The sequence below is a fragment of the Megalobrama amblycephala genome, linkage group LG4, assembly GCF_018812025.1.
Source record: "Megalobrama amblycephala isolate DHTTF-2021 linkage group LG4, ASM1881202v1, whole genome shotgun sequence".
NCBI classification, from domain to species: domain Eukaryota; kingdom Metazoa; phylum Chordata; class Actinopteri; order Cypriniformes; family Xenocyprididae; genus Megalobrama; species Megalobrama amblycephala.
Genome location: NC_063047.1, coordinates 24,989,089 through 25,016,191, shown reverse-complemented (window position 1 = coordinate 25,016,191; position 27,103 = coordinate 24,989,089). Strand labels below are relative to the sequence as shown.

Below are 27,103 nucleotides of genomic sequence, written 5' to 3'. Positions count from 1 at the left end.
TAATCCATGGCAGTGACATTTAAAGTAAATGCAGATTGTAATGGAAAAAATAAAATAAATAAATAAAATCCCTTCAATTTTGTTCGTTAATAATGCCGCTGAACTATGGCTAATTGTCTCGAGCGAGTTGCTCTTTGAGATATTACTTACATGGCAGGATGGAAGTAATCTTTGAAAGGTTAATTATTAGATCATTTATTGGTGGTTCTTTGCACAAACGGCAGCAAGCACTTAATTAGTCTTCATTTGCTTCAACCAGTTTGGCTGATGAGTTCATAAAAACCTGCTGACTAAGGACAAAGCTTTTAAGTGAAAATAGAGAAATAGTCTCTAGGTTCTCAATCACCTGTCTGTTTTAATTTCTTTTTCTTCTTTGAAGAGTTTAGAGTCACATTTTTTACTTTTTGTACAGCATTTCTGTGAATTATTCACCCCCGCCCTCGGCCATTCACCTCTCAATTGCATTCGCTGTTTTCGTATCATGCGGTTTTGCATCACCCTTTTGCCGAGCTCTCTCCATCCTTCTGCTATCTTATTCTCCTCCCCTCTTATGTGGGTCTCAGCCAGGAGGGTCTTCATGATTAGAATGCATCAGGAAGTGGCTTGTCCCTCATTTCAACCTGAATAACTTTTTTTTAATTTGATTGCTTAAGTTCACTGTGCTGCTCGCTGTATGTGCTCTATCTCTCATTCTCATTCAGAGCTGGTGTTCCAATTTAACACCCAGCTCTCAGCCTCAACCAGAGAGAGAGAGAGAGAAAGCATGCACGCCGATTTAATGGATGACTGAACAAATTAAATTTGAATTCATAGGACAACTTTGATCTTCAGTGGATTTTGTTGGTGGGGGAAAAATATAATAATGCCTTTCAAACAAAAAAAAAAAAAAAACCTACAAATATCCCTCTTTGAAATAATCCGTTACTTTGCAGAAAACTATCAAGTATCCAGTTTCAAGGTGTGTGTTTTTTTTTATTACAGTCCATTTGCTTAGTAATGATGAAAAAGGAAAAGCATGCATACATTAACGGACAAACATCAGGCTCCTCCCCCAACCAGATAAACAATGTCTGAATAAGTGCAGAAATAGGCCAGTGCAGGGATGATATCAGAACCCGGAAGACTAATTCGCCGCTGGTTCCTTTGTGATTTTCATATTGGGTTTTATAATAGGGTTTTTAAATTTATGAGTAAAGCCTGTGGTAAGTAAATTGACAACATTTTTGTTCTACAACATAAACTGCACACACTCACACCCCAAACTCTTATCTAGTTACGTATTAGAAACATGTTTTCGAAAATAAACATAATCGCTTCAAAAATATGTGTTTTTTGGTATGGGTCTTAAATCATTCTAATATGCTGATTTGGTGCTCAAGAAATATTTCTTTTTATTATCAATGTTGAAAACTGTTGTGCTGCTTATTATTTTTGTGGAAACCATGATACTTTTTTCAGGATTTGATAAATGCATCCTTTTAAATACAAGTATTACATTCTTTTAAAAATTATTATAGATCCAAACTTCTGAATAGTAGTTTATAAAATAAATAAATAAACAAACAGACCCATTAGGGGAGACCGGGGGCAATTGTAACAAATTTTGTCATCATTACTCAAATTTTTTATGTCAGTAATTTATTTATGTCAGTAATATCTGTGTTCTACTTGTTAAGTCACCAAAGCAACGTTACAAGCAATGTTAGAGTCACAATATTGATTGAAACATTAGAAGTCATCCGTTACATCTGCTCCCACATGCGGGGCGATTGTAACAGCATATGTAATACCTTCAATATTAGGACAATATAGATATAGTTAAGACTATTTAATATCCATTACATCCATATTATTCAAAATAATTATTTAACTCCCCTTGCTGTTTTCCTTGGTCTGAACCTCGGCATGCTGCGAACAGAGAGTGTACAGGGTCTACTCAGGAAAATGGATCCCCAGATTGCCAAAAACACTTTTCTTAAATTATTGGAAAAAATAATCTATTTTGATGTTCTTACTAAGCTGGACACTATTTTGATGGTGTCAGGGACAATTGTAACGCAGTGTTACAATAGCACCCGACTGTACCACCCCGTGACAAGCTACCCTGCTAGCTAGAAACAATGAAACTAATGTTTGACAAAGATATCAAATGTTAGATAACAGAATGGTCATCAAAACAAGACAGATTTAGGTTCATAGACATTAATGGTTAAGACAGTATGAGGAAAATACTGTCGATAAACTTAAAAATGAGAACACCTACATTTAAAGATTTTCTACAATTTTCATTAAAAAAAAGGGGGGGGGGGTTTGTATAGCAGACTGTATAGGCATACAGTTAATCTGCAGCTCTTTTCCTCTTTGAGCATTTTTCCTATTTTTCCTATTCTCTGAAAATATTCTCAGAATTGAAATACAACCCAGGGGGCCTCTTGTCTCTGTCATCTGATTTGAAGTTCAAACTCCCTTCCTTTTCTCTCATTTTTTCCTTCTGAGAGGTTTAAGAATGGAAAAGGCTGTCTGTTAAATTCTTTCAACAGAAAGCACAGTAGGAGACACTCTAGGATTTAATGCTAATATCAAAGGCAGGATGCCGTCTGTTGCCGTCAGACCTGATAAAATATGGTTGTGCAGAGGAGACAATAAGGGTCAACCATGTGTCAGGGTATGCCTTTTTTTAAAACTGTAATTAATCTTACAATATTAGTACGATATGTTAATAGTGATAACATGTTCATTTCTCAAATACACAACTAGATAGCATAAGAAAGGAGGTTTATAGTAGTAGTTATTTAATATGCCTGGCCTATAGGTTAGAATTGATCAGTAGAAAACTTTTGGCTTTGGTACAATACCAGCCTCTGGTAAAGCTAAATTCAAAATCAATACCTTAGGCAAAAAATAAACAGCCCCAGGCCACTGATGAAACAAGTGCTGTCAATCAATTCAATAATTTAGAGAGTGTTCATACTTTGTAGTTCGGTCCAAACCAAAAAAGAATATGATACATTTTGTCCTGGTTCATTTAGTGTCATTTTTAACAGCACCCAAAGATTTAAAAACAAAACAAAACTTTTATGATGTAAAGTTCGCAATGGAACTTTAACATCCAAAACAGTGCTGTGTGCTGGGCTTAATGCCCTCCTAGTATGTGCCTACATATGATGGTGATTTTACCAGCTGAGAACTTGCAAAGAGTTAAAGGTGCTACAGAGGATGTTTTGTTTTACACATTTTTGCAATATTACTTGAAACTGTCTTTACTAACTGATAAAAGACTATTTATTAGGTGCACTGAAAGGAATAATATTAATATACATCATCTGTGCACGAGGTAGGGCTTTAAAAACATCAGCCAATTGGCCCTCTGGCTTGTCAATCACTGCCATGACGTTCCTTGTGAGAGACGTGCACGGCTGCGCGCTCTAGTAACTTTCCACACTCTACAGGCGCCGCATACAATGTTTTTGTCAGGAGACAGGAGTAAAAACTGCAGATTATGAGTTACCTGCGGTGAGTCTCACATAATGAATCCACTAACACGACACAGCGAATGCCGGTGGTAAACACTCGTGTTCCAATACTCATGCACGAGTTTTGGGAGGCGTTCCCTCGAAATGAGCTGTGAAGAAGGGGGGTTGTTCATACGCTCATTTCAAAAACTCACTAACAGTCTTTGGTTTCTCAGTCGACGAAAAGATCCTCTGTAGCACCTTTAAGAAATCATGTAATAGAGTCTAAACCGTGCCATGAACTGTAATGGACAACATTGCGACTATGACAAGAAAAAACAGGCATGATTGAGCATTCTGTCCTCTTTAAGGTGGTATCTTGTGACATTATGTCCTGTGTTTGGTTCGTTTAGATGTCTTTGGTCCGTGTTGCGTTCATATTTCAGTCGAACTACACTAGAGTTTGTTTGGAAGTGGACTGAGACCAACCTTTTCAGGTGTCTCAGTCCACTTGTTTGGTGTGCACCAAGGTTTGGATGGCAGCATTCACAATTATTCAAATGAGCTGGACTAATAGAGCAATCGCACTATAGAGTTTGTTTAAATCGAAACCTGCCAAGCACGGGTGTTGAATATGTGGGGAATGCGGGGGACTTTTAATAAAATGTAATTTTGTCTCCCACATGTGAGAGGTTTTCATGGGCCATTGTGAATAAATCCAGATTTAAATTCAAAGAGACAAGATATTCTACACCTGATGACCTGATGTTTTATTCTTAACCAAAATGAGGCGATGTAAGCATTATGAAGTGCTAAACACACTCGTGTAATGTATGTTTCATTCATACTTGAAGCTAGAGGACGCTCTCTCTCAGAAAGTTCAAAACAGACTCATAAATTAATGACTTGTGAACTTTCATGAAATCTGGAAAGGCAACTATTTACATTTTATAGAAACTATAAAAAATATATTTTCTGCCTTATTCTGTGATAAAAATTGCATTATTTTTACATTGTATAAAATCCATGATGACTTAATGCACACATGTTTGTAGTACATTAACCAATCAATAAAACTGCCATTAGTAAAATATAAGAAAAAATTTTATAGAATACAAATAATTGGTTTTTGTTCAGAAGCGTATTTGATTCGTAGCTAATTAAAAGCAACATGTAAGAAAAAATAAAACCTGTCAATTAGACAAAGTTCAGAAAAAAAACACCCTATCCCTAACCCTAACTTTCTGCATTCTTAAAATTAAAAAAAAAAATAATAATAATAATAAAATAACATTACTTTATTTTTATACCATTTTCTTTTCTTTTTTTTTTTTTTACAAATGAGAATGCCCTAAAAGGAGGTTTTGTCAAATTCAGCTCACTTCTGGGTACAAATGTGTCCCCAAAATATGGTACACACACGTACACACACTGAAGCTTTTGTTCTTTCTGCACTCTTCTGCTTTTTTTTTTCTAATTGTATTTCTCCAGTTTACTCTTGAAATGCTGCATAGCGGTATGTGACTTGTCAGCTCTTGTATGAAAAAATTCTTGTGATGTTCCTCATAATGGTGTACTCACACTCAGTGTTGGGGGTAACGAGTTACAAAGTAACGGATTACAGTAACGATATTACTTTTCTGGGTAACGAAGTAAAGAAACGCATTACACTAATAATATTGGTAACTACACTACTTTACTAGACTATAGGAACACGCTTTCCTGCGTTACCCAAGCTGTGTTTGCCTGTGTGTAAAGTTCTGTCTGTTTAAGTGGTGCATGCATGCGTGTGCCTGTATGTGTGCCGTTGCCATAGAGATCTGCTGGAGCGGAGTTTCTGCAGGCCCGGCGCCACGAGGGGGCAAAAGGGGGCATATTGCCCCCTCAGATCTGATTTGTGCCCCCTCAATTTCAATTTGTCCCCTTTCACCCGATCGATTTTAACTTTTTTAATGTGTACGATAACACCGTTGTGATAAGAACGTTCAATACGCTAAATTCAAACCTGCTTTCCCGCTGCTGGCGCTGAGCCAGAGATTGACGCGCTCTGTGCTTTTCATATTTCACAACTAAGTTTTCAACCACATGTTTATTTGAGGTTTCAGACGTTTGAATGAAGACTAGGCTATAAAAAAAGACATTTATAGTTTGTTAAATGCAGATTCCATACACTCATATGGAAGCTGCGATAATCCTTTAAAGTTTACTTTCTTATCCCAGTTCACCAGCCACTTACGTTTATTTCGGGAAAAATGGATGAATTTATGTAATGTAAATCCGACAGATCCTCTGTTTTATCAACTAACATGATCATTATAAAGGTGTTTAAACAAAACACATTCACTTCCACATATATGACAATCGGAAAATATATAATTCATGATATAGCCTAGTTAACAAGTTTGTGAATATTTTAAAGGGCACCTATTATGCCCCTTTTTACAAGATGTAATATTGGTCTTGGGTGTCCCCAGAATTTATTTGTGAAGTTTCAGCACAAAATACCCCACAGTTAATTTATTATAACCATTTGAAAATGTCATTTTTGGGGCCTGTTTTAAAAAGAGCTGTTTTGGTGTATACCACCTTAAATATAAATGAGCTGCATATCCCCGCCCTGCCTTTGGATGAGGACGTAACTTGCATACCTATGGCAATAAACAGTCGGTAGAAGCAGAATGGCTAAGAGTGAGAGACCTGCTGTTTTGTATTCAGCCGTACATGTTTGAACCGGAATCAGACCCAGATGATGAAGAGACTCCGGCAGAAGAAACACAATTGATAATGGAGCAGGACGTCTCTGAATGATTATTTGATACATTTATGTACTTATAGAGTTTTAATCGCGTCCCCTTTGCAATTATGGGTGTGCAACCATAGACTGTAAAAAAACGTGCAACACACACACACACACACACACTGTGATAACGTTCGCGCAATTTTTTGAAACTACAAACACAAATACTGTGATAACGTTTGCTAAGTACAAACGAAATTATATTTATGCGAGGGAACGGTTGCGTCATGTTGACATTACTTGTCGTACAGGTGCTTATGTGGCAAATGTGAGAAGATGGCTACAGAACCAGAAAATATATGCTGCAGGGGGATAGAACAGGTATTAATTTATTTACATTTGTAATTGTTGCAAAAAATAATACGTTACATAAAACTGTCTGACGCTATTTGTTGTATCAAAGGTTACAAGACGGATGAAACAACTTCAAGTCACTCCATCATGTATGGTAGACCATCCCGGAAAACATACACAGTTTTTAATACAATATCTTTAAAAAATATATATATATACGTGTGGATACACACTATACAAACAAGGTTTAAATTATATACACAGACATTCTACGACAACGACAACTTTAGACGCATTTGTTATTGAATTGGCTGACATCGACTGAAATGACTATTTGCTCAAAAAACATTAAATACACTTACTTCTTCTGGAGGTGACGTTGGATCGCGAACAGTAGGCAACGATCCACACTTGAGGATTAACTTTGAAGCAAGACCTGCTTTGAATTGACCCTTGTTCTCAAAACAGTCAGTCAAAAAATGATTCGCGCAAACATAAACGTATTTTGGAATTTTGAGTGGCGCCTTTCCTTCGTAAATAAAATCCATCCACTGCGTTTTCAGTGGCTCTGATGTCGGAAGTAAGCGGAAACTACTATGTTCATTATTACATCCCACAACAGAACACTAATGTTTCTTAGGAGACATTACCGGCTGTCGTTGGAGGACGGTTGACCGATCACCGAGGGCGGGGTCTATGCCAAAACCAGATTGTCAATCAAACCACGTGGGTGGGGCTTAGCGCAATTCTACGTCACAGTGAGAGCAATCTTAGAACAGGGCGTTCTGAGACAGTGCTTATGAATTATTGAGATTGTAAAAAAACCACTGGGTGGATTTTTCTCATTCTAGGGTGGTTTTGCTCACACACTGCCAACACACATTTATGGTCAAACCATGTAAAAGTGAATTTTGCATAATAGGTGCCCTTTAAATAAAAAAGGAAAAACAAAATAAACGCGATACCTGTAGCTTGGCTGCATGACCCGAGAAATGAATGTAAAATAATGTTCTAAAAAAACAGGGTTTCCCAAACGGGGGTTCGCGAGGGAATTGCAAGTTGATGACAAGCAATTAATTAAATTATACTTAAATCATTACAAATCAAACAAATAGACTAAATACTAATCAAATAAAAAAAATCTAAATTTGGCAACAAAACTTAATATTTTATTTCTTTATTTTGCATGTGACCAAGTTACACTGAACGCGTCTGCTCAATTCAAAGTGGGCTGAACGAGAGTCGCACCTCACTTTGCCCATTTTGCCTCACCTTTGACTGAGCGCCTATTTAAGCGAGTTTGTCATTGATTGTATTGTTTTGTTGTTGGGTTTTTTATTAAGAATAATAATAAACTCATCATTAATGAACCCATCATTAAAATGCATTCACGGGCGTAACCGTGTGCGTGTCCACTTGCGCGGTGCCGTTATGAATGCCCGTGCGGCCGTGAGCATTATGCTTTCACTTTTGAATTAGCAATTCAAAGCCTGTGTTTTGAATCTTGTGTGTTGACACCATTTTAAAATGACCCCACCATAGCCTTCTTTATCCTGTTGTTTCTGGATTTTACGGTGAGGCATATTTCTTTGTGCAGACTGGGTTATTGTTCTTTCATATGGTTCAATATTTATACAATAAACTCTATGCAGAAAGGTTAAGTTATGATAGGGCTATGATGTTTGTCCATGTATCTACACGGTAAATTAAGAAAAAGTAAAGTAATAAGTAGTGAAGTTACTTTTCAAATGCAGTAACTAGTAAAGTAATCTCATTACAATTTACAGAAGTAACTAGTAACTAGTAACTAATTACATTTTTTGAGTAACTACCCCAACACTGCTCACACTAAGCACGGTTGCTTTGAACCGAGCCCAAGCGCGATTGTCCCCCTCCCCCCTCCCCCCTCCCCCGCTGGCCTGCACTCACATTGCATTTAATGTTCCAGGCCGGAGCACGCTTATGTCATATACGATGCAACTTTTTGTATGGAAGAAAACAGGAAGAAAAGCACTTTTGTTAAGATACTGCCTAATAGATTTTCACTTGCATGTATCAGAGGATTATTACGAGGGCAGTTGAAATTAATGTAGGAATTTGCAGCTTTACTTGCAAACTACAATTCCTGTTCATCAATAAGGGGAGAACCAGACCCATTATAAACCCAAATACACTAAAATTAATTACATTAATTGAAAAGTGTACTATCAAAGTAGTAATAAAAATGTTTGCCTTTGTAATGATGACAGTAGCACACACAAAAGTTGTAGCTGTCCCGTGCTGAAAGTGAAATGAAAGTGTTAATGCTTGTTTCTTTGAGGATTAAGGGGAAAAATATATCGTCTACCTGTTGTGTATTTGGCAATTCATTTTGACACACAAAGCAAAATAAATGTGCATATCCATGTTTGCGTTGTGGCAAAGCCTTATGGGTTATTGTTTTGTTTTGATTTTGTATTTAAGGCTCACTGTGGAAGGGTTTTTTTTGGGGGCTTTTTTGGGGGTTTTTAAAATGGTATCTGTCTAGACTGAAAACGGTAAGTAGTTATAATGAAGAACATGCTTCACAAGTCGTGTCTGCCACATATACAAAGGTCGGCTCACAGAATTCAGCTCGTCTCCATGAAAATTCAGGCTGCTTCAGCTGACGAAAAAACTATGAGTTGTAAATGGCCAGTCAAATGAGTCATTTTCCCTTTTCACAATTTAATTTAACAATATGTCAGTGAGAGAAATAAGATGGAGAGCGAGATGTGTGTGGTAATGAAAGGGTTTGACTTTATTGATTCAGATTAGAAGTGAATTCGCACTCATTTTCTTGTTAAAATAAGGAGGCGTGTGAAGATGGAGAAATACAAAGAATGAGAGAACAAGAAAAAAGATAAGAGTGCTCCAAGTGGACAAGCAAACAAAAAATAAAAGATACTGATTTGTCACTAAGATTTGTCACCACCTCCATGTAAACTGGCTTAGGTATTGATCAGGGGTTGCTTTATAATCAGCATGTCGATGTACGCCTCACTGAGCAGAAATCTATGGGCAACTAGGCCATTAGGGAAAGCTTGACTATTAAAAAATCTGACAGAGTTTTGAAAGCTAAAAATGATCAATCATCAAAGAAGTGACGGAGAGGGGAAATGGGAAGCGTGCTGTGCCATCATTCTTGTTAACGATCACAAAAATGCAGCACTGCACTGCCTCAAAACCTTCAGAAATGTTATGAAAGCTTGGGTGGTAACAGAAAATAATAGCTGAATGTGAATACAACACTATATACATTTACTTCCTGGTCAGATGCCTTCCAACAAGTGACTGCATGTAATATAAGTGTCAGTGCCCAGACAAATTACAGATGTCAAATTGCCTTAATAAATGTAAATACTAAAATAAGTTTTATTGTTGCTGCCTGCAGGACAGTCACATGCATATGCATATAACTAAAAACATACCAACATTCAAAAGAAATACTACTCATACCCTGCTAGAAAGTTTAACAAAATTATTTTAAAACTACAAAACAAAGCTAACAAAGAAAGCAAGCATTTTAAATGAATCCTTCAAATACAACTGAACTGTTTTGTTTAGAGCAAAAGCTATGAGCAAAAGCCATTTTTGTCATTGTTTGGTCACTGATAGCTTTTTTGGAAGGAAACATTAATTACACACACACACAATTAAAAACTCAAGGTAAGCAGTTCCTTGTGGACACGGGGTGAGAATTATTCCCCTAGAAGCATGTGATCACAGCGGTCAGACTGCAGCTGCCATAAATGAAGCTGTGCTGTAAAAGAAACCTGGTGTCAGTGGAAAATTCAGGGGTCCAGACATTAGATAAGAGGTGAGGCAAGAAAATGAAAGACACTGACTTCCCCTCTGTTTCACAGAGTGTCTAAATCACTACTTCCACGTTCTAATTACAGAGTGAAAGAATTAGTGATTAAAGTAATGAGTGCAAAGGGAGATAAATGGAGGCAAGAGTTCAAGTATGTGTGTTTGTGTGGGGCTGAGAAGAAACAGTAAAACATTAAGTGCTCATGTATGCAAAACCCTCGCTTCAAAATAGCATGTAAATCATGACAGAATACTATGAAGTATTTGTAATTTATCAATCATGATTATATGCATGTATATATGTTGAAATTTTTATGTTATATGTTTTGAATTTAATGGAAATTTGTATCAGTGTAAAGAATTGCAATTCAAATTTGAAATTAAAGCTGCAAGCAGCGATGAAAGGGCCCTCGCACCCGGGCTAACCGCCACCCGTTGGCATCAGGAAAACAGTGAACAGTGGGCGACATGGATGCAAGCGAGTAAATACAGGAGAAATATAGCCAAGTCATTTCAAAGTGCCACACTTTCTGCTGCCAATAGGTGGCGCTTTGACCGTAACCGAATATTGCCATGTAGATGTCCTCAGGCCAGGAATATTATCAAAGATGTGAAGTTTGGAGCAGATCGGACATTGTATGCCTGAGTTACTAGAACTTCCTGTTTCTTGGCTTTAATCGCATGCATTAGCACTTAGCCAAGTGTTTCATGATTTAGCATATTTCTAGTATGTTTGATACATCATGGCATATTAAAATGTTTTTTCTGAGAGTGAACTAAAGTGTAAAGCATACCATTTCCTGTTGCCAGCAGGTGGCGCTATGACTAACTGAATATTGCCATATAGATGTCTTTAGGCCAGGACTCTTATCACACATGTGAAGTTTGGAGCAGATCGGACATTGTATGCATTAGTTACAACAGCTTCATCATTCATGGCGAAACATCAGAATTTGTCAGGCTGCCACTGACACGCCCTTCAACGAAAACTCAAGATCTTTGCAATTAAATGTCGCTAAGGCCTTAAGACTGACCATACACAGTATGGTGTTGTTATTATTAAATGTCTTTGAGGAGTTAATCACAGTGTAAAAGATGTCATTTCCTGTTGCTGGCAGGTGGCGCTATGACTGCAACTGAACATTAGCATATAGATATCTTCAGGTCAGGACTCTAATAAAACTTGTGAAGTTTGGGGCAGATCCGACATCGTATGCCTGAGTTACAACAACTTCCTGTTTCATGGCAAAACATCAAAATTTGGCAGGCCGCTACGGCCACACCCTTCAGCGAAAACTATAGATCTTCGCAATTTAACGTCATACAGGCCTTTAGATTAGACTGACCAAATATGATGTTGATCTGATTAAAGCTCTAGGAGGAGTTCATTAAAGTACAACGTCTGGAAATGGCAAAAACTACACAAATTTTGCAAAGAAAATTCAAAATATCTGACTTCCTGTTGGTTTTCAGATTTCACTCCAAGAGACTTTTTTGTAGGTATTGGGCTGTTAGATGTGTGTACCAAATTTCATACCTGTACGTGAAACGTAGTGTCAGGGGTACTTCGTTGAAATGTTTTAGGTGGCGCTATCAAGCCATTTTGCCACACTTAATTCTGAAACCCATATCAGACGTAAATTTTCACCACTTCTGACGCATCTGCAAAGTTTCATGAGTTTTCGAAGATGTTTCGGCCCTCATAAAAGTGATTCACCTGACATGGCGAAACATCAGACTTTGTCGGTCACCACGGACACGCCCTTCAACGAAAACTCAAGATCTTTGCAATTTAACATCTCAAAAGGCCTTAAGATTAGACTGGCCATATATGATGTGCTTCTGGTTTAATCTCTATGAGGAGTTAATCACAGTGTAAAACATGTCATTTCCTGTTGCCCCCAGGTGGAGCTATGACTGTAACTGAATATTGTTATGAAGATGTCTTCAGGTCAGGACTCTAATAAAACATGTGAAGCTTGGGGCAGATCAGACATTGTATGCCCGAGTTACAACAACTTCCTGTTTCATGGCAAAACATCGAACTTTGCCAGGCCGCCACGGACACGCCCTTCAGCGAAAATTCTAGATCTTCGCAATTTAACGTCTCAAAGGCCTTTAGATTAGACTGACCAAATATGATGTTGATCTGATTAAAGCTCTAGGAGGAGTTCATTAAAGTACAACATGTGGAAATGGCAAAAACTGCCAAAATTTTGTAGAGAAAATTCAAAATATCTCACTTCCTGTTGGGTTTTGCATCCAAGGGCTTTTTTAGGTATTGGGCTGTTACATCTGTCTACCGAATTTCATAACTGTACGTGAAATGTAGCACGAAGGGCGCTTAATTGAAATTTTGTAGGTGGCGTTATCGAGCCATTTTGCCACACCTAATTCTGAAACCCATATCAGATGTAAATTTTCACCACTTCTTACACGTGTGCAAAGTTTAATGAGTTTTTGAGAATGTTTAGGCCCTCAAAAAGGTGATTTATTTTGGAGAAGAAGAATAATTGGCTGAGCAATTACAATAGGGTCCTCACACCATCGGTGCTCGGGCCCTAATTAAGGAAGGTGAATTAGAAGACAAAGACATTCATGCAATAACTAATTTTTAACTACAAAAGGTCTTATAGAATAGGCCTTACAGGCTAGCGTTGTCAAAAGTACCGACTTCGGTACCAAGTCGGTACTGAAATTTTAAAAATGTGATGCTTTGAGTGCTGTTGAGTAGATTCTTAAACCCTTCTGATTGGCCATTGTGTTCATGCGCTCATCAGTTATGTCTGTGAGTGGCTCCAGAATTGCAATTCGAATTTGAAATTAAGGACGGTGAATTAGAAGACAAAGACATTCATGCAATGACTAATTTTTAACTAGAAAAGGTCTTAAAGAATAGGCCTAAAAGGCTAGTGTCGGTACTGAAATTTAAAAAATGTGATGCTTTGAGTGCTGTTGATATATGTTGAGCACATGAACACAATGGCCAATCAGAGGTGTTTACGAATCCGTTCAAAAGCGCTAAAAGCATCATAATTTTAAAATTTCAATACCGACTTGGTATCGAAGACGGTACTTTTGACAACACTATACAGGCATAGACACACTGTATCTGTTAAAAATGTCACCTACAGAATTTTACACTATATATAAACGCATTTATATTTTACAAATTTATGGACAAGACTGGATGAACACATTTCCCAGAAGGCATTGCCTGTTAAATTTCTCTGAATTGTAATTCAGTAAATTCTACTTCCTGTCATTTCAATTCAATTTCCTGCAAAGTGTGGCAAATTCAAAGAAAATTCAAACTGATTTGAAAGGGAACCAATTCTTCAAATCTGTATTTTGCACATCCCTGTCCACACCACAACTCTATCACTGGCACTTTCATAACTTTTTTTTTGTTTTTTTTTTGTAGCTGATAAAATGATAAAAACAATGAGAGCCAATCCAAATCTGAGTTTGACACATGCACTGCAATTACATTCAAAGAGCATAAATAAATTGTGAACTATAACATGAAAATAACATTATCATCTGTTAGTGTGAATGCTAATACAGTTATCATTACCGTTAACAAGCTTTAAATCATTTATCACTGAGCTTGTTTAAATGCGTGATTTACACTGAGTATGCGTAATGCATTCATTATTTATTTTTGTGAAACCATTTCCTATAGTACATACTACTTTAGTGTTGAATGTACTATAAATATGTTCTGCCTGATTTAACAAAACTAGCAATTTAACGTTATTTTCAGAGCTTATCTCATTTATTCCCATCATTCTTGTTCTCTGCATACCCTCATGTCGATCACAGGAAATCAAGTAAATGAATTAAAATAACTAGACCAGCAACAAGGTGACATTTGGGTAATTGGAGAATCTTAGTTCTTCTGCTGTCTAGAGAGGATTCATATCCGCTTGCAGAGAGCCCATTATGAGAAGCAATGCAGATGTATGTGAGAAATGGATTCTGAGATATTAGTCATTAAAACAGGTCGAACAAAAACAAGCTCCACTAAATAAAGTGGTTATTGTTTAGCCTTGAGGATCCAGGTCTATAGTGGAAGACATACTGGTGTGTGAGCGTGTGTGCGTGTATACACATGCTGATTACTATCTACCCCTAAGCCCAACAGCTGGACTACATCAACTCAAGCACTCTCTTCCAGTTCCGTCTCTTTTTTTTGTGGGGCCACTAGAGTCCTCTTACATCCTCATTTTAAAAACCCAATTCATCTCCTGTGTGATAGGGAGATTCTATTTCACACTTTCGGCTACAAGCCTAAATCACAAGAAGCCAAACTGTTATCTCTGCTCTTAAATAAAATGACATCCCTTCTTTTCCGTTGCTCCTTCTCTGGTTGTCCTCTAGTGGCTCTCATCTTTGTAAACAGACAGGCTAGCTGTTTTTCTTTGAAACAGTGAGAGAATGGAGGATGATGAAAAGATTGAAAGTGAAAAAGATTTTACCTAAAATTGGCCTTTTCATACTTCCACAACAAATCTCAGTAGGTCCAAATATCTTTATGCCTGTTCAACTACTGCATGGCAAGGACCCTATGTACCCCATTAACATTTATTTATTTGCGCTTGGATCAGCGCTAAATATAGGTGCAAACAGGGCCTCAAATATTAGTGCTTTTCCACCAAAATGGATCATGTGTGGGTTCCGGACAAGCCCCACTTCAATGTGGCACACTGAATCCTGTGACTGTAGTGGATGCTGTTGTCATTCTAACCTTAATTCCAACCCTAACTCCACTACAACATGCAATGTAACACCAGCCCTAAAAACTCGCTGGTCTCGAATGGGGGACAGAGAAATGCTGACACTGTCTATGAGAATTGTAATAACACTGCACTATTGTTTTATATGTCTAAATATTTACAACTGTGCGCTAAAGAACGAGAGACTTGGCGTGCTAGACTGCAAGTGAATTAGCAGTTTTAGTTTCAATATCTCTACAGCAAGAACAGAAGAAAATACTGACAGTTAATACGAGAACTGTCAGTACCCTAGAATCACTCCCGGTACTATGAAAAGGAAAAAATACGTGCCACACATAAAGCACTCAGTCAAAATCACACCTGCCCTCCTTATTCTTTTCTGCTCTCTTGTAACGTCATTATTTTAATCTTATCTACAAAAATCATGCAATTTAATTATTATTGAAGATACTTTTCTGGGATGCTGCATTCAAAATTAACTTGCCTTACAAATCTGAGCGGCATGTGCACATCAGTTTGAACTGGTATGACCTTTCTGTTATAACACTTTCCTTCAATCCATTTTCTTGTCACAAAAATAGATGTGGAGGCGGTGAGATCCCATTCTCCATGATCTTTTTGCAGGTACTCACCATCTAATATCTTGTCATATCTGGTTTGATTTAGGCTGTACCTATTTCAATATATGGGCATTCTACTACTTTGCACACTTTAATGTTCCAGAGAGGAACATGGCAGATTTTTAAAATTTTTGTGAAGGTCACATTAAAACTGTGTGGTATGGAAGCTTGTTTCCACCACTGGGGGAAAAAAAAACTCTCTCACAATTCAGACTTTTTTTTTCTCAGAATTCCATGATATAAACTCGCAATTGCAAGTTATAAAGTCAGAATTGCAAGATATAAATTCAACTGACTTTTATAAACTGACATTTTTCTCAGAATTGTGTTTATATTCTGACTTAATAGCTAACGATTGCGAGTCATAAAGTCAGAATCGTGAGATATAAACTCGCAATTCTGAGAAATTGGATTGGAATTGGAGAATTGGACTTTATAACTTGCAATTGCAAGTTTATATCTCACAATTCTAAGAAAAGAAGTCAGAAATGAGAGATATAAACTCTCAACTGCAAGAAAAAGTCAGAATTGTGAGAAAAAAAGTCACAATTATGTTTTAAAGGGATAGTTCACCCAAAAATGAAAATTTACTCACCCCCAAGCCATCCTAGGTGTATATGACTATCTTTTTTCAGACAAACACAATCAGAGTAATATCATAAAATATCTCAGCTTTTCCAAGCTTTATAACTGTAGTGTCAGGGATGCTGGTTGCAGCACAAAGGAATATAGTCAGGATCTTGATACAGCAGCTTCTTTATTCAAACAAACTCAAAACTCTACAAAACACTCAGAACTAGGTGGCTAATAAAGGCCTTCTGAAGCAAAGCAATGGGTTGTTGTAAAAAATATATCCATATTTAAATCTTTATAAACTAAAATAACAAGCTTCTGGCAGACGGCCTACGCAAATTGACTTACTCCAAAGAGCAATCTCTGACCTGACACATGACGCACCTACGAACGCGGAAGCGCAGTGGACAGAGCAAAACAAAACACCGGCCACGAATTAGAAGTCTAAAACGAGAATTTTTAAAGACAGATATCAGAGGATTTTGATATAAAATACGAGGAGCTTGAGTTTGACCCATCGCTTCGCTTCAGAAGGCCTTTATTAACCCCCTGGAGTCGCATGGATTACTTTTATGATGGATGGATGCACTTTTTTTTTGGACTTCAAAAACAGGAGCGCCATTCACTACCATTATAAAGCTTGGAAGAGCAAGGATATGTTTTAATACAACTCCATTTGTGTTTGTCTGAAAGAAGATATTCATATAAACCAAAGATGGCTTGAGGGTGAGTAAATCATGGGATAATTTTCATTTTTTGGGTGAACTATCCTTTTAAATTGCTTTATTCTGTGGCGGAAACAAGCTTCCATAGGTTTTGGAAGTGACACTGCAGTGGAAATGTTCATGACTGATAAAAATAAAATCATTTTTCTGTCATATATGTATAAACACAATTGGAAATTGTTAGACAAATAAACTAGTGAGAGTATGAAACAAGTGTTTATTTTCTAAAGGTCTACAGGACCAAAATGCCCAAAGTTGTAAAAACACCCATATATGTGAGTATTCATATACTGTATTAAACAGTTGGGTGAGCTCTGGCAGCTGCCTGTCACCTTTGATTTTCTGAACTTCATCTGATGGCTGTGACTGTATCTCTGTGTGAAAGAAGCTCCCTAGAAATCTTTGGAAAAGGTTGCAGGCTGTATTTAGTAGCACGGCATGCTGAGAACACTCATGTTTAGCCGTACGATTCTGCTGTGAAAGTTTGAAAGTTAGAATAGCTTGACAGTGAGGTATATTTTCCTTAAAGCTTTCTTCTGAAACAACAAAGCACAACCATCTACATATCTAAAGGCTGAGGAGATGAGCTGCTAACTAAAACTTATCCTCAAGTTACTGTCAACAAGCCATGAAGGTAAATATTTATGTATGTACAGTGTAAATCCCTTGGATTTACATTAGAAATGGTTCATGTATCCAGAAGATGTATCCAGATGGGTTAAATATAAAATCATACTATTGCATTACTTGACAGCCAGACTCTCATATTGTAAAATAACATGACATACCTGTAACACAGGACTCTGGTCGAAGTTGTAGGCACTGGGTCGTCCTTCCAATGTGGAGAAGGCCACATTTCCGCCGGTTAGTGGAGAGATGTCACTAAACTCATCCGTGCAGAGTGCCATCCTTTCCTTATCGCCTGGACGTATGAAGCCCTTATTGTCCCTCCCGTACGTCTTGCGACAGGAAGCACTGTAATATTGGTATGGCTGCCATGGTCCATTCTCCTCCGTACGCTTGTAGATGGCAAAGCTCTCTGGTCGGCTGGTGTAGAACTTCAAACGGACATATGTGATCTCAAAGGCCTTGCCTTGGAAAAACAAAAACATTAAAGTAATTACAATTATTAGTGCTAATCTGGACAGATCTCACAAAATTCAGTACCTTCATAGTTACAGTAGGCTCACAATTAAAGTCCAGGTCACAATTAATGTGACCTGTAAACTGAGTTAATGTAAGATTTGCATCTACACTGAAAAAAAAAAAAAAAAAAAAAAAAAAAGTAACATTTAAATTAACTGGTTTATCCATATCCAAATATTATTTAATGTCCCTGAATCAACCATTTTAAAAACATTAATTTATACTGACAAAAGTAATTTTATGGAATAAATATAGTACAAATGGCTCTTTAGGTAATATTTGCAGGTTACCACTTTTTACAGTGTACATCCTTCATCTACAATGGGCCAACATCAAGAGTGCACAAGTGTAGGATAAAGCCAATAGAAAATTAAGGATGAAAAAGGAAAAAAGGACAAGGACACTTTAGAGAGGAAAGCAGCTTTCTTGTGTGTCTGCAGAGAATATGTGGAGTTTGTGTCTTGAGAAAATGGCATACTTTGTGGTACTTTGTCAGTTTAATTGCTGCTTGAATCTAATTGTTCAAATGAACTGGAGAGTTCCTGAGATGTCTTTAACCTTGGGTTGCTCCAGAAGGGCCTGTTCCTGCAGCCAGTGTACTGGAAGAGATATAACTAATAACACAGAGTTATTTTGTTTAAACCCTTTTAAATTTAGTCAAAATAAAGTTGTTGTTGTTCTGCCGTGTTTTGGCTACCATCTCTGTAAAACTATTATACTTATTACCAGTGTTGCAGCCAAAAGATCACAGAGTCGTCATCCACTAATAAATCCCACAGCTGGCAAATGTCTGTATGAGGTCTAAATAAGCAATAATCACACGACTGTACTGATACAGACAAACTGCATGATTGCAGTGTGATATTGTACACAACAATTCAATAAACAAGAAGTTAATATTGAGTATACGTTTCAGCCATAATATTAGCAGTTATTTTGTCTATTTTTGCCCCGCCGGACGAAAATATGTCCAGATAAAGTCAAAGCATTCTCAATTATGTGTGTCTCTGAGCAAAGGTGTCTGAATTAGCGTTTTTAAACCACGTATTGGAGATTAATATTTTGTAAAAAAAGTTGTCATGAAACAGAAACACAAGATCCAAATGCTTTATTTAAACCACTGCAACGAGACAATAGTAGTGCAGTATAATCCAGCGGTGCATAGTCTCTACGAAAATAACCAGTCCAAGCGATCCAGAAGAGAACAGTTTCCAGGCGTAGAGACGCAGGAACTAGGAAGACTGCACAGAGAACAAGGACAGGACATGAACAACAACGATCCGACAACACTCCATAGAAACGCCAGCCAGATAAAGGCAGTGCAGATGAGGTACACCTGTGACCGCTAGATTGACTCGTCAGGTGCGCTGTAACTAGGCAACGCTGACAATGCAAGAGCGGCCACACACACACACACACACACACACACACACACACACACACACACACACACACACACACAGAATGAGCATACAGACCCATGAACCAAGACAAAAGTAGTAAATTAAGTTTTTTCTTTTTTTTTACTCAAACAAAGCACTCACGTCGCTTCATAAAACTGAGGGTAAACCAATGGAGTCACATGGATTACTTTAATGATGTCTTTATTACATTTCTGAGGCTTGATACTGGTACAGTAGTTGTGTAGGCTGTCAATGGAGGGAAAGAAAGCTCTCAGATTTCATTTGTGTTCCAAATATGAACAAACGTCTTACGGGTTTGGAATGGCATGAGGGTGAGTAATTAATGACAAAATTTTAATTTTTGGGTGAACTAACCCTTTAGTCAATGTCTCACACATAAAGATACAAGTTATTTGTCACCATACAGGCTAAACAATATTATCTGCAGAAAGAGTCTCCACCACAAAAATAAAAAACATTATTATATATTTTTTTAAATCTTTCTAAATATCTTTCTTTCGTATACACAGACATGCTCACCCACACCATGGAGGTTGCCATGTCGATCGGCATAATTTCACCTCAGCATGTGCTTTATCTTGGCTAGAAAAGATTATCTTGGCTAGAAAAAACAAGAAAAGAAATGGAGCAGGAGAAAAATAAAAATAAAACAAGAGTTGGTTTCCAACTCTAATCTTGAACGGTCTGGAACAAAACAATTAATCAGTCTGCAGGACTTGAATTTGAATATGTACGTTATATATAATGTGTTTGTCTCTCACAGGCCGCATTCCAGGCAACCCGTAACCCGTGTTTTTCCAACCTTCTACCCGTGAAAGTGCACTGGAACGGCAGTCAACCCCGTGACTTCCCACCCGTGAACTCGTACTAGATCGATGTACACCCAGTTACGGGTTCTGACGTCACATAGCCCGTGAAACAACAATGGCAGCCCCTACGGATGCAGTGTTTATGCAAGTGCACGGTAAAATAACGTAAAATAAAAGGTATAACAGCTTCTTTTGCCTTATGCGCCGTTTTCCTCATCTGTTTCCCTCAAATAAGCAAGAAGTAAGCACCTTTGGCGATAGAAATAATTGTTAATGAGCATAAGCCCCGTACGGTCCACCATGTTTTGTTTACACTTTTACGCAGTTTGGCGTGACTTTCCTGGAACGCTACAAAGTCGTGATTCGTGATTTAAAGTTGTAACTTACGGGCTCAAAAACCTGCCTCAAATGCAGAATTACTGTGTTCTTATACTACAGGGCTGCTGAATGCTCAAATCTGATTGGTTGAGCACCGTTCTAAGGTGTGCAATTATTGTCAGGGAAACACACGGCTAAAGTAGTTGTGTCCTACAGCCTACAACCGCAAAGGAAACAAAACCCACGACACTGACCAAGCAAATACATATAGTAAATAGGATGAAAACAACAAATTATTGTCATAGTTTTTGCCACAAAATACGTTTTACTGTGTCCTGAAAACTCATACTCTCTCCAGCTCACTCTCTCTCTCTTTCAAACGTACACATGCTCTGTATAGTACGGACACACATTCACACAGAAACGTTTTGTCAGAGCAGCATTTCTCGCCAGCTAGGTAATAACTGTGCGGTTCCTGAGGTAACGTTAGACAAATGTTATAGTTTCGCTATTAGTAGACACACTGCTGCCATTAGAGATGCACAGACTCAGGTAGGCTTATTCACTTATGCTTATTCTCTCTCTCTCTCAACCATGTTAATAACTGTACCAACTAGTCTGCTATCAAGGCTCAAGCCTCTGTTACTAGTTCTGAAATCACGTTTTGGAATTAGCATCTGAGGCTTGGGATGAGATGCGTAAAAAAATAGTCCCACACACAAGAGTGTTTTAAGGACAAAAACTTGACAAATGTCTTGAAATATAACATTGGAACAGTGTTTTGAGGTGTGGTAACCATAGTATAAGTGGAATAATTGACTCCGGGCCGTTGAATTCTTAGAAAATAATTCTCCGCTTCGCGATGAGGCCGCAATACCACCTCAGGTGTGCATTATTTTCTAAGAATTCAACGGCCTGTCATCAATTATTCCTTTCATACAGTATGTTCATACCTTTAGACAAAGTCACATCAATATAGAGCAACAGCTGTTATCCTGGAAAGAATGAGTAGACTAAACTTATCTGTGTGGGTGTGTTAGTGTCTGAACTCAACTAAACCTGACCAGACTCAATATTTATAAACTATAAAGAGCTGCATGTAATCATGTCTGTGTATGGTAAACTGATTTTTTTTTTTTCTTTTATTAAGATTACGGAATTAAACAAGATTGTAAACACTATAAAATGAAAGTAAAACAAAATCATGTTAACATTTGCCATTTTCAGTGCACTATAAATGACTTGAACTTGAAGATAAGCACAGAGTTTACAGACCAACCGTAAAGTGTTTAGCTACGAACTGCATTTTTTCAATATTTACATACAGTATATGATATTTCTAAGTGTTTGCCCTTGGTCTAAACAAGCTTTGTTAAAACAGTATGATTTGCGCACAATGATTTTTAATGTTCAGTTCAGTATTTTGCAGCAAACATCTGTATCTCATATTGGTCCTTTGAACATCTTTGAATGAAAACCCCAATGGAAACCAGATGTGGAAACATTCCTTAGAAGTCTGCATGTGTGTGTTTATGTATGTTTACGTGTGTGTATGGGAAAGACCCGACCTGCCTCTGGACCTCTGCTGCTTTCTGTGTTTGTCTTATTCTTTGTAGTGTTTTCTGTGCCACCCCCATCTCTCTCTCTCTGCTGTGTGTGTATGTGTGTGTGTATGTGTGTGAAGGCCTCCCCAGGATGCATTCTGTTTGGTTTGGAAATGTGAGAAGGCCTTTCACAGACACCCAACTGCAAGGGATCTTTGAATCAGAGCAAACACAAGAACATACACTTTATGTTTTATCCCTGATTAGCCTGTTGAAACAATTTTAGTGCTCTTTCATCTCCCATTTTTTCTCTCTTTCCCAAAATGTGCTCCCAAGAAAATCATCAAATTATATCTACACTTTTGATGTGAAGAAATTGAAAGGTGGTACAATTCAGCTAGCAGCAAGATAAGAAGAGAATCAGAAACACAGATGTCTGTTTGTGCTAAGAAATTATGAATCAACTATTTTAATAATCGACAGCCCTTGGGAATGACAAGAAAAGGGTGCAAAGACATGCACAATACTGAAATATAACTGTAGTGTATAGTTTTCATATAACCGAACCTTTGACTGCAACCACGTCTGGTTCACACTGCAACTTAGAACCGCCCGCTGAGACAGGATGAAACCATTTGTAAGGAGACCATCCACAGTTTGTATTGCTTTTCACACTGATTTTAAAACTTCAATGCCCGGTTTCACAGACAAGGCTTAAGCCTTGTCCCAGACTAAAATGTATGTTTGAGCTGTTTTAAAGGAATAGTCCACTTTCAAATAAAATTTTCCTGATAATTTACTTATCCCCATGTCATCCAAGATGTTCATGTCTTTCTTTCTTCAGTCGAAAAGAAATTAAGGTTTTTGATGAAATCATTCCAGTATTATTCTGCTTATAGTGGACTTGAATGGTCTCCAAACGGTTGAAGGTCAAAATTACAGTTTCAGTGAAGCTTCAAAGGGCTTTAAACAATACCAGACGAGGAATAAGGGTCTCATCTAGCAAAACGATCAGTCATATTCTAAAAAAAATACAAATGTGAAAAAATACAATAGTGTTAAACATTGTGTCAGCTGGTTGGCGTCATTTTGAGTTCCTTTAGCAAGCTGTGGCAGTTAATATGCTAATAATCAAAGCTGTTGTTGTATCAGCTACTGTTATGTGTAGTATTTACCCATATTTAGTGAAGGTTTGTTATTTTTAATTGCTTTGTACAAATGATGTTATTCTGTTACACTGGGTCTCTGAGGGTTAAGGAAGAAAGAAAAGAGCAAAATTTCACCTTACAGAATACAAATAACAAAAAATAGTTTCAAAATAGTTACATTCTTAGGGACATATGGGACTGCTTATGATTGAAAACACTGTAGCTTAAAGTCTGCAGGGCAATAATGTAATAGAACTAGAAACCAGCTGAGATATCAGAGTCATCTAATCTGATAGGATACCAAAATGACATTAGATTTCTCAGGTGTTTACACTGTGGAGGAAACACATTGTGACTAGCAGATTCGCAGCAAAGAATGCTGGGTTGAGTGTAATTATATATATATATATATATATATATATATATATATATATATATATATATATATATATATATATATATATATATATATATATATATATATATATAATATATTCATTTAAATTTATTTTAATCATTTTGTTGTACTTTTGTTGTACTTATAGCTTTATATTTATTTCAGTTTTAGTAATTTTAATACTTCAACTTAAACTTATTTATTTCAACTAGTTTCCAAGGCAACATTTCTAATTTTCTTAAGATTTCTTAAGATGGTTTTCATCTAATATTCCTATTTTATTTTAAGACTTCCAGTGCTCAGCGTAAATGAGTACACCCCCTTTGAACAGTAACATTATAAACAATATCTCAATGAACACAAAAACAATTTCCAAAATTTTGACAAGACTAAGTTTTATATAACATCTGTTTAACTTTTTCAGTTTTACTCAAATTAGGGTGATGCAAAAATGAGTACACCCCACTGAAAGTCTCTGGAGCAAAGCTAAAATTTAGACTACAAATGTCTAATTTAACAATTCAACCACAGGTGAGTCTAATTATTCATTACACAGGTGTCCAGCAGACAGTTGACTATACAAGGGTGTTAAAACCCCTTCCCATTTCGTGCTGTCAGCAATGGCACCACATGGAAGAGAAATGTCACAAGACCTGAGAAAGAAAATAATTTCTTTACACCAGAAAAGTGAAGGCTACAAGAAGATCAACAAGAGACATCCAGGTCGTCCATGGAAGTTAACACAGCTGGCAGTTTGATATATGCTCCAAAACAATGATTCAAAATGATAGATTTGTAAAGCTTCGAAGCTTCATGAAGCAGTGTTTTGAAATCGCCCATCACTAGATATATTGAATAAGATTATTATTTAGTTTTTTTGGCACACATATTCTCGTCGCTTCATAACATTAAGGTTAAACCACTGTACTCACGTGAACTGTTTTAAAAACGTCTTTAGTAGATTTTTGGGCATTGAAAGTGTTAATTGTGTTGCTGGTAATGCAGGCCTCACTGAGCCATCGTATTTTATCAAAAATATCTTAATTTGTGTTTAAAGGTCTTACGGGTGTGGAACGACATGAGGGTGAGTAATTAATGACAGAATTTTCATTTTTGGGTGAGCTAACACTTTAACACTGATCTGTACAAATTTCATTACACATTTTGTTTTTGCACATTCAATGGGAGTCTTTTCCTACTGTTTCATAGATATTAAAGCACAACTGGTGACTTACCAAGATGCAGTGTGATGTTGACTGAATTAGGATACTGAACTCCATAGAACATGGACTGGCTCTGCCACCAGGTGGGCTCTTCATCCGTGTGGAAGTCAGTCAGGTAAGTGGCATTGCGATTCATTTCCCGGTCCGAGGCATCACAGTGGTGACATGAGCGTGTGGATCCCGTCTGCATGCAATAGTCCTCAGGTGGGATACCGCACACGTTTGAAACAATAACGGAGTGATTGAAGGCCGCATTTTCGAATTTAGGCAAACAGCGGCTCGGGATACCCTCCTCATTGTAACAAGAGTCCATTCCAGCAAGAACATGGGAGAATGTGGTGAAAAGCAGAAGTAAAAGAGAGTGAAGTGCAGAGAAATCCATCCTTCTGCACAATGGCCTATAACAGAAACAACTTCAAAAGAGCAGAGAGCTCGAAAACAAGTCTAGCAAATAATCCAAATCAGAGCCACATGCTACAGGGAAAAACTTCAAGGGAAGTTCAGCAGTTCAGTGTTCAAAGGCAAGCATAATGAAGTATGTGATATAGCAAACGCACATGCAGATACACACATTTTGTGTGATGCAGAAACAATTCTCTGAGTTTGCATGCAGCAATAAAGTTTTATATAATATACAAGTTGCATGAACATATACATTCAGCTAAGCAGGAAAGGTGTAAAACAAACTGGAATATTCCTTCATCCTCAGTCTTTTTCCTCAGTTTTCTTTCTATCAGCATGTGTTTCCACTCTAAGAAGCATAGGACACAGACTCTCTTCCTCTCTCATAGAGATTCGCAGACAGACAGAGTAAGAAAGAGAAAGGGTTGAAGGGGAGTCGACTGGAGTTGACCAATAATTAGGTAAATAGAGGGAGGGGCTTCATGTAAGAACGGATAAAAAAAGTATAGAGGAGTGAGAAAGTTTGGAAGAGAGGCGCCCTCTTTTGTAAGGAGAGATAGGAACTGCTGTTAGCATATGTATTTCATTAAAAAACTGAGGGGTCAAGGCTTGGTTGGTTAGCATGACCCCAATAGCCCCTGCTGGTTGATGGCCATAACTACAACATATAGCACAAAAACAAACAAAAAATAAATAAATTAATTAAATAAATGCTTGATTTGAGAATGTATAAATGTATAGTATATAAGTATTTTAACATTTTAATAAAATAAAAACAAAGATTATAAAAATCGTTTAAACTGAATTCCTTCATTTAAAATTCAGGCCAATATATATTCTACAGAATAATAATTCATAGAATATATAATTCATGTCATTATTCAGTTATTTAATTGATTAACAAATGAACAAAATTGTTAAAATACACACGTTTACACAGGATTTTTAATTTTGTCATTTTTATCAATGATACACTCTAAAGAAATGCTGGGTTAAAAACAACCCAAGATGGGTTGAAAATGGACAAACCAAGCGATTTGGTTATTTTAACCTAGTGTTAATGTTAAATGTTTGTCCAACGTGCTGGGTAATTTTATTTAACCCAACTATTGTTTAAAAATGACTATATGGCTGGCTTAAAATGAACCTAAAATAGGTTGGAAATTAAAAATCAGACACATAATTACAAGTGGCAACAATCATAAAATAATAATCAAAAGGTGAACATTTATTAATAAGCAATTTAATACATGTTTATTGTGTAATGTAATGTTCATGTATTAAACATATTAATAAATGTTCATTTCCAACAACATACTTTGGGTTCATATTAAGCAAGCAATACAGTTAGTTGAGTTAAATAAAACAATAGTTGAGTTAAATAAAACAACCCAGCACGTTGGGCAAACGTTTAACCTAACTGCTGGGTTTGTCCTTTGTCAACCCAACTTGGGTTGTTTTTAACCCAGCATTTTTTTAGTGTACTTTTTTAAAAATCAATAAAAAATATCAGATTTGTTTAAATTGTTTTTATTATTATTATTATTATTATTATTATCATTATTATTTTCTGCAAAAATCAGAACAGGAATACTTGCCCCCAGGTGTAGGGGGGTGTCTTACCCAAAAAGTTGGAAAAATGGTCCCTTTTCATAAAATTC

General features: G+C 36.9%; 1 protein-coding gene across 2 annotated transcripts in view; it reads right to left on the bottom strand.

Moving 5' to 3' along the window:
- The window catches only part of lamc3 (laminin, gamma 3), a 142,722-nt gene that overhangs the window by 64,231 nt on the left and 51,388 nt on the right, over positions 1–27,103 (bottom strand). Inside the window, exons 1-2 of one of the 2 annotated variants that reach the window (XM_048188514.1) lie at positions 25,053–25,854; positions 17,820–18,124 (exon numbers count right to left, since the gene is read on the bottom strand). In XM_048188514.1, the coding sequence (XP_048044471.1) occupies positions 17,820–18,124; positions 25,053–25,422 (675 nt within the window). In that variant the 5' untranslated portion in view covers positions 25,423–25,854. Of the gene's footprint in view, positions 1–17,819; positions 18,125–25,052; positions 25,855–27,103 lie in introns of those variants that run through there. The other variant, XM_048188515.1, reaches the window with a different exon arrangement.